We start from the raw sequence: 15,228 nt of genomic DNA, 5'->3' as shown, positions 1-15,228 counted from the left end.
TTCTTTTAATTTTTTCTTTTTTGGAACAAAATTGCTCACAACCTGCAAGTACAAGCAAAGACTTGAGAACACAAATTTCTCACAAGATTTTGGGGGCAGCCATTTTTTTTTTGGTCCCTTGCTTTCCACCATTTATACTCGAGTTAATCTAGTTTGACACGAGTCATGAGAAACTCATAGCATGATATCAACCAATGCCTCAGCTAGATGATCAAATCATGTGCATAAATAAGCTTGTGTCTGACACTCCTATCCTATTCCCTGAGTTATGAAGCAACCGCGAGATTGCAGGCTTAGATGCAAAGATAACCAAAGAGGACATCCATGAATTTTTGTCATCTGCAAAGGCATGCCCATCTAATTAGACCTGCTAAGTCAACCACAGAAGCATACATAAAAAGCATTCCCAGATGTCATGGTGGACATTAACTAAATCCATGCTATAAAGTAAAACTTGAATGAATATGGACCCAGAACTCTGCATATAGCAAGTCCAGCCTCTGACCATCAATAAATCAAGTCTCCAGAAATCTTCAGTAAAACAAATTTAGTGCATCATCTGTAATAATGATTTTCTCCAAACTGAGTCGAAGAACATAAATATCCTTCCTGACTAAGTTTGTATTCGGGTCTATCATGATTAATCCCATCATAACAGGGTCAAATAAACCAACCTAATGATATCTCCTATATGAACGTCAAGTGCTGGTATTGCCCCTTCTATGCACTGGCTTGTAAACCACAACTGTAACATATTTTTGTCGGAACCGATGAGTGAACCCAAGCGCCACTACAGATCGTGGGGCATTCCTGTTCTCAATGTAAAGATGGTTGAGAATCACATTCTGTGGCAATGGAAGAGTTCCAGTAGTGTCTCTGCTTGCTGGGTAACTAAGCAAGGTGTTCTGCAGATGTGGAGGGACAAGAGGGGGGTCCCGAGCCTCATCTTCATTACCAGGGTACACATTGTTGTAACTTGAATCAGGTGATCTTGGAACTTCAAAGCCCGCAACAGTTGCTTCGTCCTGCATAAGGATTATTTGTCTAAGATCTATATTCGATTTTAGTGAATGAAAAAATCACCCAGGGTCAATGGCTTACATGCTCTTCACCATACTGGTGGTTCATCTTGATGACTGTATGTAACTATCGGCACAAAGTCATCAACAAAGGAAGATTTTGGAGACTGTTATCAATGAACCTGAGAAAACGGCATTTTTAATTAAGCATTAGTGAGATACATCAGATGCGCATCAAACAGTGCTCACATAAATAAAACTATTGTGTACTTAAGAACAAAGGCATGCTAGTCCATTTTATTCAGGAAAAGTTATAAACACTGCTCAAAATCTAAATATATCTATGCTCCTACCCCTTTCTTCTTTAGGGCTCCTACTGCTGCTTGGCTCTTTTCTCATTTTAATTTGGAACAGTTCATCAGATCAATTTGGTAAGATTGGCTAATCAGGGGTTTAATCCGGTCCAATATTGTCAGAACAAATCCTTTGCTTACTGGTAGTGCATCAAACAGTGGTTACATAAAATAACTATCACGTACTAAATGGCATGGTAGTCAATTTGATTCAGGGAGCTTCCTAACTGTTCAAAACCAGCTAAACATATCCATTCTTGTTAGCATTCATGCTCACAAAAGTTGACAAGAGAGTTTAATGTAAGCTGTTGGCCAAACCCTAGTTTATTTGGGTTTGAAATTTTGATAAAAATAAAGTATCGCACAAGATGTATAGATGGAATTGATTTGCATCCGATAGCATAATGCTTACTACCATACCCCTTCCCCCATGGTCTTACCTGGTGGGTCGGGTCATAACCACTCCTATGGCCATGAGAATGGTCGCTCACTTAACTCTTGCTTGAACAGAGTTTTGATGAATTATTTTATTTAGGGTTCTAATTCAGTAATACGGAATATCTATTTTTCTTAGTTGGGTCACACGATAGTTATTCCAAAATTCCCATGAAATTTTGTTATTTGGGATTTTTAAGTATCCAATCCCAAGTTCAAATTTTACGAGGAAGCTGTCACTGCACTAATTCATCCTACATTACCATTCTTATAATCAACCAATATTCTTAACATCATTACCATTATTTCCACCATCATTATTGCTGCCAATATCACTGACACTACCAGCGTCACTGCTGCCAGCAACATCACCATCACAACTACCCACAATCACCTGTTGCCAACACCAATCCCACCATTGCTACGATCGGCACAATACCACCATTACCATCATCATTGTAAGTAATATTATAATGTAATTTCTTAGTTTCTGAATTGTTTTTACAAGTAAAAGTCATTTCATTAAAAAGTGCTAAAGGAACCTTCCAAGCACAACAACATGTGAAAAGAGGCAAGATAATCATGCAGAGTACGGATTTTTTTTTTATGGGTTGGAGAGTAAGACTATTAAACTTAATGGATGCTGAATGGAGAGTATTGAAAAAGAAAGTCCTGAGCTCCTTTATCGTCTCATCCAGTTCCTCAAAATTTCTGTCATTCTTTTTCCAAATAGACCATAACACATAGGCACCATTATCCATACTGCTGACTGCTGAGATTTGTGGACCACCACCAAATCCTCTCCGAGTTAAAAAGGTCTATTATTGTAATGCCCCAATGGAAGGCCCAAGCCACATAGCCTATACTCCAAAACGATTAGTCAATGATACAATTTGAGCCCCATTGAAACCATTATAAAGAGCAATAACTTCTACTTTCCAAGTAATGTAGAATCTCATATACCACTTACCCTTATCACTTATCATATGGGGGTATCACAATTTCCCCCTTAAATTCCTGACATCCTTGTCGGGCCAATCCATCATAAGTAGCACAGCTAAAATCCCACATTTCTAGTTGGGATAGCTCTGATACCATTTGTAACGCCCGAATAGAAGGCCAAAGCCACATGACCGATACTCCACTAGTCAATGATACAACTGGAGCCATTATAAAGAGCAATAACTCTCATTCCTAAGCAATGTAGGATCTCATACACCACTTACTCTTATCACTTATCATATGGGGTATCACAACTATGCTTCTGGGCATGACCCAAATCAAACCAACCTAGCTAAAGAAATCATTTCATAAAGCATTGGCCACCTCACAATGCAGTAAAGATGGACTAGGACCAGAGATTCCCCACTCCTATTGCACCTGCACCACCACTCAATCACATCAATGTGCCTTTCCCTCATATTTTCTATGCTAAGAATCTTCTTGAAAGATGCTAACCAATAAAAAAATGCAGCTCATGGAGATGCCTTGGTCTTCCATATTCTCTTCCAAGGAAAGAGGATGTTATCATGAGGGATAAGGACATTATAGAAAGAACAGATATTGAACCTCCCTTTCTTGGATGGGCCTAAAGCAGCTTTTCTTCACCTTTTGTTCTCAAACTACTGGAATACAACATATTTTTGATAGGTTAAATAAAATACAACATATTAAAAGCTACAGTAAAGACCACACCTCCCAATCCTGAGGTGCTGTGATGAAGCTAACATTCCACCAATAAAGTTCACTAGCTGTCTCAAAAGGTCCACCACTGAAGCGTCCTTAGCATAATCCACCCTATACCTTTGGGCAAGCTTCTTTAATAGCTCTAATACCACACCACAGATCGCCAGAATCTGATCCTAGCACCATCTCCCACATCAAATGCAGTATGCTTAGAGAACTTTTCTTCTTCCATAATCCCACCCCATAAGGTCCTTGGACCTCATTAGAACACCTCCTACACATGAAAATCTGTACATTAGTGTCTACAATCTTTCTCCACAAGACCAATCTCTCATTTCGGTAGCACTAAAGCCACTTCCCTAAGATAAACGATCAAAGTGAATCAAGTTCTGAACTCCTAATCCACTCACAAGGATCAGACAAGATACTTTGGTCCAACGTACCAAGTGAAATTTGAATTCTTCTCCTAAACCGCCCCAAAAGAAGTCCCTTTGCAGCTTTTCTAAGCGATTAATTACACTAGCTAGAAATGGAAATGAGGGAGATACATAGGCAGATCATAAAGAGTTATCTTGATCAAAATAACTACCACCTTTAGACATAGAAATCCTCTTCCAGAAAGACAGTATTTGTTCACTCTTTCTGTATAGCCACAACCCAAAATGCCTTACCCTTGAAAGTATCCCCAAAGGAAAGCCCATATATTTCCTAGGTACAGATGACAACTTACACCCGAGAATGGCTGCCAAACTATCTATATTTGCGACTTGACCCCCCACAACCAGCTAAGATTTAACCAAATTAACCTTTTTTTTTATAGGTAGAAGTAAATTTTATTGAAATAAAGATAGTAACAGAGTAACCAAATTAACCTTTAATCCTGAGACTTCTTGAAAGCATAAAAACAGTGCAACACAGCGATGGTGATTTGAATTTGTCCCAAAGGACAATAGTGTATTGTCAACATAAAAAAGATATGATAGGTCAAGTTACCAACATTCCTTCCCCATAAAGAAAACCCTGAGAGAAAACCCAAATAACACTGTTGAGGGCTTACATGACTACAGCATAAAGCAAAGAAGACAATGGCTCCCCCTGCTGCAGGCTGTGTGGGCTATTAAAGAAACTACAGAGTGTTTCATTCACTAAGACAAAAAAGCACATACTGGATAAGCGAGCTTGAGTGGGCTACATTAACAGAGGAGGTAAGTTGGAGGCAAAACAAAAGTCCAGGGCTTTTTGACTGAAAGCGGGTGATTGGTGCACAAAGTTTTTCCATTGATTGGCCAACTCGAATAGGAGAAACAATTCTATTGAGATGCTCGTGGTTGATGGTTTAATCTCTAAGCTTCAAAATGAGATTAGGAGTCATATTTTACAATTACAAGAAAGAATGGTTTTAAGCGGGTTGACTGGAGGCCTAATCTGGATGGCTTACCTTTCTGACATCATTAGTGCTGAAGCCATAAATATATATATATTTTTTTTAATTTTTTCTTATAGGTAATCATAGAAATTTTATTAATAAAAAAGCCCAAGTGCACAAGTAGTATACATGAGAAAGAATCTAGTTAGGGTTTACAATCGAAAGAACATTGAGACCGTTACAAACAATGGTTCCCACCCATAAAAGCAAAGACTTAAAAAGAAAGTTTTTAGTTCCTCCATTGTTCTCTCACAATCATCAAAGATTCTTGCGTTCTTTCCCTCCAAATACACCAACACATACAGATAGGAACCATACACCATATGGCCGCCACTTGTGAGTTACCCTGAATGCCTCGCCAACTTGCGAGAAAGTCCACCAATCTAAGAGGCATAGACCCATGACAAACCGACTCTCATGAAAAAATATCCCACATTCCCCAGGCCACCTCGCAGTGTAGAAGCAAATGATCTACTGATTCCCCCTGCTTCTGATATATACAATACCAATCCAGCACAATTACCTTGCGTTTCCTCAGTTTATCTGTAGTCAGGATCTTGTCCAATGAAGCTATTCAAACAAAGAAAGTCGTTTTTGAAGGAGATTTCGTCTTCCATATACTCTTCCACGAGAACATGGTCAATCCAGGATTCGTTAAAGCTTGGTAAAAGGATCTAACAAAGAATTTTCCTTTCTTAGAGTGATTCCAATGCATCTTATCCCCGGTGCCCCCTGGCATACTTACTGAATACAATGTCGCAAAGAACTCTAAGATAATCTCCACCTACCAATCTTGGGCTGCCCTACTGAAATCAATATTCCATTGAGGGGGTCCATTTGAAAGGACCAAAAGATCGACAATCGCAACATCCTTTTCTCTTGCAAGCTCAAAAATAGCAGGAAAGGTATATTATAGGCATCACCACACCAATGGTCATACCAAAATCATACACGAGAACCATCTCCTACCACAATATGTTCATGTCCTCGAAAGGTCTCCCAATTTCCCCTTATATATTTCCATAACCCACCTTGTACCTCATTCGAGCACCAACCTCCCCAAGCCTCTCCAAATTTTGAGTCTATAACCAACTTCCATAGAGCGCCCCTTCGGTTTGGTACCTCCACAACCATTTACCCAACTGAGTTTGATTAAATTTCGTCAAGTGTCGAATCCCCAGACCTCTCCCAAAAGTAGGGGTACAAACCATTGACCAATTAATTAGATGAAACTTGAACTCATCCTCCAATCCACTCCAAAGGAAATCTCTTTGTAACTTCTCAATGCGATTAGCTACCTTCAAAAGAAGCGAGAACAAAGACAAAAAATAAGTGGGTAAGTTCGAAAGAATGCTTTTGATCAAAGTCAATCTGCACTCCACATTTTCGACCACACCACACCATTCCATATCATTTCAGATTTAGAGGCACCCAATGGTAAACCAAGATACTTTAGAGGCAGTGAAGATACCTTACATCCCAAGAGTGTAGCTAAAGACTCCACTTCATGGACCACCCCCACTGGCATTAACTCAGACTTCGAAAAGTTAATTCTCAAACCTGAAACAACCTCAAAGCAAAGGAGTAGCGCCCTTAAGGCTTGAATGTGTCCAAGATGTGCACCGCAAAAAATAAGAGTGTCATCGGCAAATAACAGATGAGAGATGTTAGGATTGCCATTCCCCACCGGAAAACAATAAAGAACCCCACGTCCACCAGGCCCTCGATCATCTTACTTAAGAGTTTCCATGATGAATAAAAAAAGTAAACGGAAAAGAGGATCTCCCTGTCTCAAGCCACGAGAGGAGTTGAAAAAACTAACCGGTGATCCATTCACCAAGATTGAGAATCTTACTGAAGAGAAGCAAAATTCTACCCATTTTTGCCATTTACTCCCAAAGTCACATCTATCGAGAAGATAAGAGTAAGAACTGCCAATTAACATGATCATAAGCTTTCTCAATGTCTAGTTTACAAAGCAGCCCGGGTTCTATAGATTTTAATCGACCATCCAAAACTTCATTTGCAATGAGGACAGAATCAAGGATTTGCCTACCTTTTACAAATGCATTTTGCGGCCTCAAAATTAGCTTTTCTATCACCGAGCTCAATCTATTCGCAAGCACTTTGGAGAGAATCTTATACACCCCGTTCAAAAGACTAATGGGGTGATAATCTCTAATATCCGTAGACCCCATCTTTTTGGGAATAAGTGCTAGAAAAGTAGAATTAAGGCTCTTTTCAAATCTAGCATTAGTATGAAAATCATGAAAGACTTGCATAAGGTCTTCCTTGATCACCTCCCAACAAGCTTGAAAGAATCCCATAGTAAAACAGTCCGGACCTGGAGCCTTATCACTAGCCATACCTCTGATTACTTTGCACACTTCCTCTTCTGTAAACGGCCTCTCTAGCCATCCTACACTATGCTGATCTATTACAAAAAAAGTTAGACCGTCCACTTTTGGTCGCCAATTATGCTCTTCAGATAACAAATGTAGATAAAACTGCTCAATATGGTTTCTGATTATAGTTTGGTGAGAAGAAACTGCCCCATCTACCAACAATATATCAATAGCGTTGTTCCTTCTGTGAGAGTTGGCCACCCTATGGAAGAATTTTGTACACCTATCCCCCTCCTTAAGCCATAGTGCCCTTGATTTCTGTCTCCGTGAAATCTCTTCCATCAGAGTTACTCTTTCAAGTTCCGTGACGACCTGACTCTTTCGAAATTTTTCATTTTCGGAGAGTGTTCTAGCTTCCTCCTCTCCCTCCAAACCCTATAGCTCCTCAAAAAGAGAGCACCTATGTTGAAATATATTACCAAACACTTGTTCGTTCCAATGCTTCAAGTCCAGTTTCAATGCTTTCAACTTTTTTGCCATTATGAAGCTTGGAGTGATCTGGGATACACTTGTTCGTTGTGTATGGCGTTGTCTACAGCGTGGTTGTCTGCAGAGGAACATAACTTTTTGCAGGTGTCTACGAAGCAAGTGGATGGGCCACCACCTGTCGGGGAGACACAGACCTTGTCGCTGGCATTGTCTGGAACAACTCCTGTCACCACGGTGGCATCTACTTCGGCGCTAACCTCGGAGAAGACTACTTATTTCTCTTCTGCAGACATGCCGGAAATCTTGGAGCACGGAGGGTTGTCACAGAATGCACCAACGGCAATCTCTGGTCTGGATCCCAACCTCCAATGCGTGTTGTCTACTATTCGGATGCTGGAAAACTCTGTTCACCCCGAAAATACAGAATCAGCGAAAAGAGTGGGGGAGGATTATTTGGATGGTAAATTGGTTATTTACGAGGCTACTAGGGATAGGGAGGAAGAACCAATCCCCCTTAAACTCAATTCCTCCGTAGATGTCCGATTGGGGATATCATTGGCAAATAGGTTGCATAACATTGGCAAATGGCGGATGCATTCTAACTCTAGGCTGATTCCTTGTGTCTCTGGTTCTTTGGAATCTGCCCTTTGGGGATTCCTTAATATACGAGTTATCATTTTTTTGAAATTTCTAAGAATTCTTAAAATTCTCATCCAAATACAACCAAACATAAATACCAATAAAATTGGCCAAAAAGCTATTGAGCCAATTCACATCGTGCAATAGAATACGTAGCAAACGGAACCAGGGACAGCTAACAGTGTTCAATCCCAAACACATGCCAAACCATATGCTTCTTCCCATTTTTGATAAAATAGCAACCAATCATGTCAAAAGTTACAAAATTTTCTAGATCTATAATTTTTTACAAGTTCACAGAGCATAGATCTATAATTACATAGCTGAAAATAAACAATCTCACATATAGATTGTTCATATCTTTATCTTGTGTTAAATGACCTCAATTCGTCCTTTTTACATTATTTACTTTTGAACAACTAATGAGGATGTTTTCGTCTCAGACAACCAACTTAATGCAGAATGGATGGTAGCCTTATTACTCTTTCCATTCATACATTCCATGTTACAGTGTCTTAGTTTTCAAGTGAGGATAAATATTCTCATGTCCAACATGATTACTTTAGTACAAAGGGATTACCACAAAAATCCCATCTTGTGTACTACATGTATCACGGCAAGCTTAACTACAGTTAAGTTTCAATATGAATAAGAAACAGAAGGCACTGCAGGTTGCAACAGGAGAGCTTGTGGAAAAAAGGAGAAAGACAATTCATCTAAAGGCACTAACACACTTGTGAAAATATGTACTTCCAGATTTTCAATTTTCATAGAAACAGGAAAAGAAGTTGAAAATAAATCATTGAGAAGAACACTAAATAATATTTTTTTATTGGCACCGAGTGTCCAGGAATAGTGTCCCGACTAATCCCGGGGGTGCACAGGCACTTGGCAAGGAGTTTCCTGCAAGTGCACCTCGGGTAATTCAAGGGAAAAATCCCCTAGTCCGATGGCCCCTAGAAATTCTTTGCACCGAAGGGGATTTGAACCTTAGACCTGGAGGGAGCATACCCCCAAACCCAAGGCCTTTACCACTTGAGCCAACCCCTAGGGGTTGAACACGAAATAACATTACAATAGTCTGATCTACATACTAGGATTATAACTTATGTGACAGAGATTAACCTACTGAACTGCATCTAATCGAAAAAGAGCTGGGAAACTTTTGTGTGGATAATGTTTCCCTGCTCTGTAACAATCTATAAATGCAAATAATCTAATGAATACCTACTCATTTATCACTAGACCTTGAAGCAATTATTTGAAGTTAACAAACTGATACTCGTTCTCCATTCTAGTATAGAGTTGCAAAACAACTCCATAACCTAGCTGAATTAAATACTTAGATTTAACCTAAGCAAATACATAAGAAAAATTCAATTTCAAGGAGGTAAGGGTTTAAATCAAAACGGGGGGAATGCATCATAATTTTGTTAAACCTCAAGCAAGTTCATTTAGTTTTTCCTAAATAATACATAAATCATAGGATTGTTGGAACTTTATTCGATAAGTAGGGTATACGATGCTACTGTAGTTATCAGATAGTTTAGATCAAAAGATCATATTATAGGCCTTCTCATGGCATAGCTCTTCTTGTCATCTATGCATGAAGATATTCAACAAAGAAACCGAAAAGAGAGTCTCTCAAGGCCCAAGTTAGTCGGAAGGAAGAAAGCTCTAGTCATAAACTAATTGCAGCCCTTTTTATTTATTATTTTCTTATTGTTTGGGTGAAGAAAAAAATGAAAAAATAATTCGGGATTGAATAAGTTTCTCCATTTTGCAAGTTTAAAGAATTATCAAAATTGCGAAGGAAAAAGGGGGAAGAGGAGAAGGGGAGAGAGAGAGATAGAGAGAGAGAGAGAGAGAGAGAGAGAGAACCACCTTAGTGTGCTATTTCCAGTCAACCATTGTGCGATGGCACAGTTAACAATAAAAACTTTTGCACTGTCATATTACCGAAAACATATAAAAAGTATAAAAGCATATATCTATCTGTTGCCATTTCACCCAAGGTCAAGCATTAATATGTATTAAAGTATAAAAGCATATATCTATCTGTTACCATTTCACCCAAGGTCAAGCATTAATATGTATTCTCTATATAATAAAACACTTTCATCCCCAGTTTGAATGTACTAGCTTGTGCATCAGTGATTGCCAACCATCATGTAGTAATGTAAAAATCAAGTCAAGAAGGTTTTATTCATTTTATAACATTTTTGCAAGTTACACTAGATGAGTTTTGGTGTCAAATGGTAGAACCAAAGAAAGATTTGAAAACTATAGATGTAATGGTAAACATTTAAAATACCTCGTAACTGGATGTGAGGTGGCCAAGGCCACAAGGGATGAGGTTTTTAGAAGGACCAGACTTGCATGGGTAATGCCCAGGCGGGTGGTGGATGTTCTTGCTTGTTGGAGAGGCATTCAGGGTAACCACCAAACTGCTACAGTGTGGAGTATGATTCCTATACATCTCATGTGGTGTATTTGGCTGGAAAAGAGGGGTCAAGAGGTTTGAATATCAGGAACGCTCTTTGGATGACGTTAGATGTCTCTTTCTCCACAATTTATTCTAGTGGGATTCTATTTTTGTCCTCAATTGGACTAGCTTCCATGATTTTCTTGTATCCATTTCTAGCTCCTAAGTTGAAATTACCTAGGTGTTCTCTTTGAATACTTCCTATGTACTAAGGCTTAGGCTATTTACATGATTCAATAAAATTTTAATTTACCTAAGAAAAAACATTGAAAATCCCTTCTGTGTGATATGCAAAGTCGTATTGTGATATTGCAGGGTTAGGTAGCAGTTCTTGGATTGGTAGAAGGAAACGAAAAAAGGAAAAAAGAAGCATTAAAACATAAAAGAAATCATACGTGCATTCAGTGGTTAATACATTTTTGGGACCAAGAAAAGGAATAAGATAGAGGTCTCCTTTTCAAATTTCAAAGCACCATTTTTTCTCTTTTCTAGTGATAGAACTAAAAGTCAAACAAAACCAAACCAAACCAAAAATAAAGGGAACAAAATTCAATTCAAGAAATAGCAAGGTAAGATACTAAGAACCAAAGAAAGGAAGTAAATTAGATGTATTGAAATAAAGCTAAGGTAATTAACCATTTTTATGATTACAGAAGAGAATGAGTCAAATAGGGCTTGAACTATGGTAATATATATTTATTAGAATGAGAGTATGGAGCAGAAATTAGTGACTTCTTTCTGAATTCTAAATCCTAATTTTTAGTAGAAAACAATAGGTGGATGTAATATTGTCCCTGTTTCTCAAAAGGCTTGGATGAGCAAGATATTGAGTGTAAACGAAAATATGAGTTCAGAGAATTTTTGTTAAAAAGGAGTCCAACAATCTGAATAGGAACCCAACTAGCTCTACCCTCGGAACATACTTCCTCACAAACATAGCATGTCCATTACAAACAAGTATGCAAACTAGAAGCTAGCTATGGTTTAAGGAAAATTGTAGTTGTTTAATATCACCACGCATTTATTTTATCTTTTGAATGAAGCTAATCGCCAGTAGAACCCCATTCATAGGATGATCACAACATTCTCTTGAAATCAAGGGAGCCAACTGTAACTTAAAAAGTAGATAAAATGCATGCTGCGTAGCACAGTTGGCACGTCCTCAAATTCTTGGAGGAAAATCCATTTGAGACACAATCTTAATACCCACATAAAATTCAAGCAACCACATCTTCTTAGTTGGCTCATCACATTTTTCTTCTCTTTCAAAGCATCAAAACACCATCCTCTTCCCAAATTTAGAAAAATAGCCTCTATCTGCTTCTAGAAAATACTGTCAATCCATCATAAAAATGTGGCATCCACGATAATATATCAAAAGGGAAATGTTGAGTTGCAATCCAAATAAATTCATGAGATTTCCAGTTAAACTAGTTTTAGTTGACTATGGAAGTAAACAGAGAAACTCATTTCTTCAAAAATAAATCGCAGGTAACAAACAAGAGCGACTCAAACTTCAACTAATCATTCTTCGAACCCAGTAATTTGACAAAACTATTTTCTCTCAGAGACTTGCCCCTAATTTAGGTTAACCCAAAACACAGCAAGCTAGCACTCAAAATGCACCCCCCAAGCGCCGGCGAATGAGAATAAAAACACAAAGTGCACATGCAGAGCTAGTTAAAAAAGTCCGCATTAAAATGGATTTTTTGTAAACTAAACGATCACAAAATCTTAAGACCCACACCCTTTCGCACACAATCACCCCAAATATGCTAATAAAGCGCATGTAATTTCTGAATGAAATATCCAAATTTGTAAGCGGAACACTAAATCCGTAAAGAATCCGAAGTATCATAGATGAAAATTCACAAAGATTTACTAAACCACACAAAATGATAAAATTACAATATGCAACGTATAATATTTACAACGAGAAGAAAAACACACTAACCAGATAGGATTGAGGCCCGAAACCTGCAATAACCAGAAACAGCTCCTCAGCGCCACAGTCCTTTCCAAACCAATATTCACAAAGCCAAGGAGATAAATATATAACTTTTCAAGGAGCCAAAGCTTATCTGCAAAAGTCAGGGGAACCCAGTTGAGATCAAACGCACCCCCATGAAATAAATCAGCAAAAAAATAGATTACCCAGCGATCTTAAACCCTACCAATTGCAAACAAAACCGACAATTTTGTTAAAATAGTAGAGGAAAAACCATACCCACTGTGGGAGAACTGCTTAGGGAATAAAAACCAGTTGAAAAGACCCACCAAAGAATTTTGATATTCTGCTTTCAAAAGTAAAAGGAAAAAAAAAAAAAAAAACCGATAACTGAAAATCAGGAGGAAAAAAAATCTTACCTCATAAATAGGCAACGCTTTAATAAGAGTCGGAGAATACGAAAAAGTAAAATAAAATGGTCGAAGAACCAATAGCATATAGAAGTGACTGTTTCTATAGAAGAATCAGGAAATGAATCTGGCGTGGCGTGGACATCTTTCTTAGAGAAGCAATAAAGTAGTGGATGATGTCGGTAAGAACTATATTTAAATGATTTTAAAATAATTAAAAGCGGCTGCATAAAAGGTATAAAAAAAAAAAACTATTTTACCTTTCTAAGTGTATCGTTTAAATATATCGCTTTGATAAATTATTTTTATTTAATAATTAATGAAATAATTTTAAATATATTGATATATTTTTTTATTTTTTAAAAATATATAAATATATTAAAAAAATATAAATAAAATAATAATAATAATAATGCTAGTCTTTCTTTGTAGCTTCCGGATACTTCTTTTGAATAAAGTGTAGGTGATTATTAAAAAAATAATTCTTTTATATATTTTCTAAATTTATCTACGTTTTAGAAAAGAATTATAAAAAATTTAAATGTTCCGAAATTGTAAATATCATTTTTGGTGAAACTATATACGCGATTTTGTGCAAAAAGAATAAACAGTATAAACTTTAAAAAAAAAAAGTGAAAAGTATAAGAGCATTAATAGTGGCCTAACTAAAGTTTGACCAAAGTCTGACTAGAAAATTTTACTTTTATAAATTTAATTATATATTTTTTAACAACATCAAATAATAAATTCTCTAAATCTATTACTATTATATTAAAATATTAATTTTATCATTTTTATTTCTTTTAATCCTAACTGTATTTGGAATAAGTTGTGCTAGCACGAGAATGGCTCCTGATAAGATTAATTGGTCTTTTTTATTTATTTATTTTTATTCATTTTTTTATATCTTTAAACATTTTTTAGAAAAATAAATTTACAATATTATTTAAAAACTCTTCCCTAATCATTAAAAAATATTATTTTTTTTATCGGGATCGGATGGTCGGTAGGAGTAGCTTTTCTCATTTGGAATATTTATTTATTAATAAAAAAATATATATTAATTTTCTAACTTTCATATTATTCCAACATATATAAGTTTTTAACGATTTCTTTTTTTACAACGGTCATACTCTTTGAACATATATATTTTTCCAACAGTCATATTTTTCCAACGGTCATTTTCCAACAGATATATTTTTCAACCTTATTTTTTTCAGCGGCTATATTTTTCTAACGGTTATTTTCTTCCACTATAAAACATAACATTTCTCCAATAATTTCATTCACTTCAAGTCAAGTTTCTTTGCCAAATCTTTTTTTTTTTTTTTTTCACTTTCTCTCAATGGATAGTTTGTTTTTTCACAAAATAGTATTTATCGATTCAGATTCTGATGAAAAATTTGAGATAGCAACCCAACTTGTTTTAGAAGAAGAAGGATCAAGTTCACGTGATTTTTCTAAAAAATCATATAGATTCATCAAGCACGATCGATTGTAAGTCCACCAAAATATTTTTTGCGACTATTTTGCTGATCCTATCTTACAAATATTTTCGAATGAATCGTTCTCTATTTTTTCGTATCTAAGCTGTGGTAGAAGTCCAAGAACCTTATTTTATCCAAAGATGAGATGGTTCTGGAAAGCTTGATTTTCTTCCCTTCAAAAGATTACAGTTGCTCTGAGAATGCTTGCATATGGTGTCACGATTGATTTTATGGATGAATACTTGAAAATTGGAGAGACTATCACATTAAATCAATCGTGAGAAACGTGCCACCATAACAGTTGTTTCAATTTCCTGAGGAGTACTTAAAGAAATCCAACAATAATGACATTTCTAGATTGCTCATAAATGGTGAGAAACGTGGATTTCTAGGTATGTTATGGAATATTGATTGTATGTACTGGAAGTGCTGTTCTATGGATTGTAGTCCTCATACTTTAATTTATTTGGCAGACTGGTTTGTTTTTATTGGTAGACAAGCAAGGC

General features: G+C 36.7%; 1 protein-coding gene across 3 annotated transcripts; it reads right to left on the bottom strand.

Moving 5' to 3' along the window:
• Positions 1 to 419: 419 nt before the first annotated feature.
• Positions 420 to 13,379, bottom strand: LOC108990330 (SNF1-related protein kinase regulatory subunit beta-3). 3 transcript variants are annotated; one of them, XM_018964268.2, is made up of 4 exons: positions 13,245 to 13,379; positions 12,832 to 12,958; positions 1,102 to 1,201; positions 420 to 1,025 (listed from the first exon to the last, which is right to left on the bottom strand). In XM_018964268.2, the coding sequence occupies exons 3-4, from the start codon at positions 1,126 to 1,128 to the stop codon at positions 699 to 701; spliced, it is 354 nt and encodes a 117-aa protein (XP_018819813.1). In that variant the 5' UTR covers positions 1,129 to 1,201; positions 12,832 to 12,958; positions 13,245 to 13,379; the 3' UTR covers positions 420 to 698. The 3 variants fall into 3 exon arrangements, with proteins under 3 accessions (XP_018819813.1, XP_018819812.1, XP_018819814.1); XM_018964267.2 differs by lacking the exon at positions 13,245 to 13,379 and adding an exon at positions 13,105 to 13,210; XM_018964269.2 differs by lacking the exon at positions 13,245 to 13,379 and adding an exon at positions 13,052 to 13,099.
• Positions 13,380 to 15,228: the final 1,849 nt, after the last annotated feature.

Source organism: Juglans regia, chromosome 14, assembly GCF_001411555.2.
Source record: "Juglans regia cultivar Chandler chromosome 14, Walnut 2.0, whole genome shotgun sequence".
In the NCBI taxonomy this organism is placed as follows: Eukaryota; Viridiplantae; Streptophyta; class Magnoliopsida; order Fagales; family Juglandaceae; genus Juglans; species Juglans regia.
This window is presented reverse-complemented; position numbering and strand designations above follow the sequence as displayed.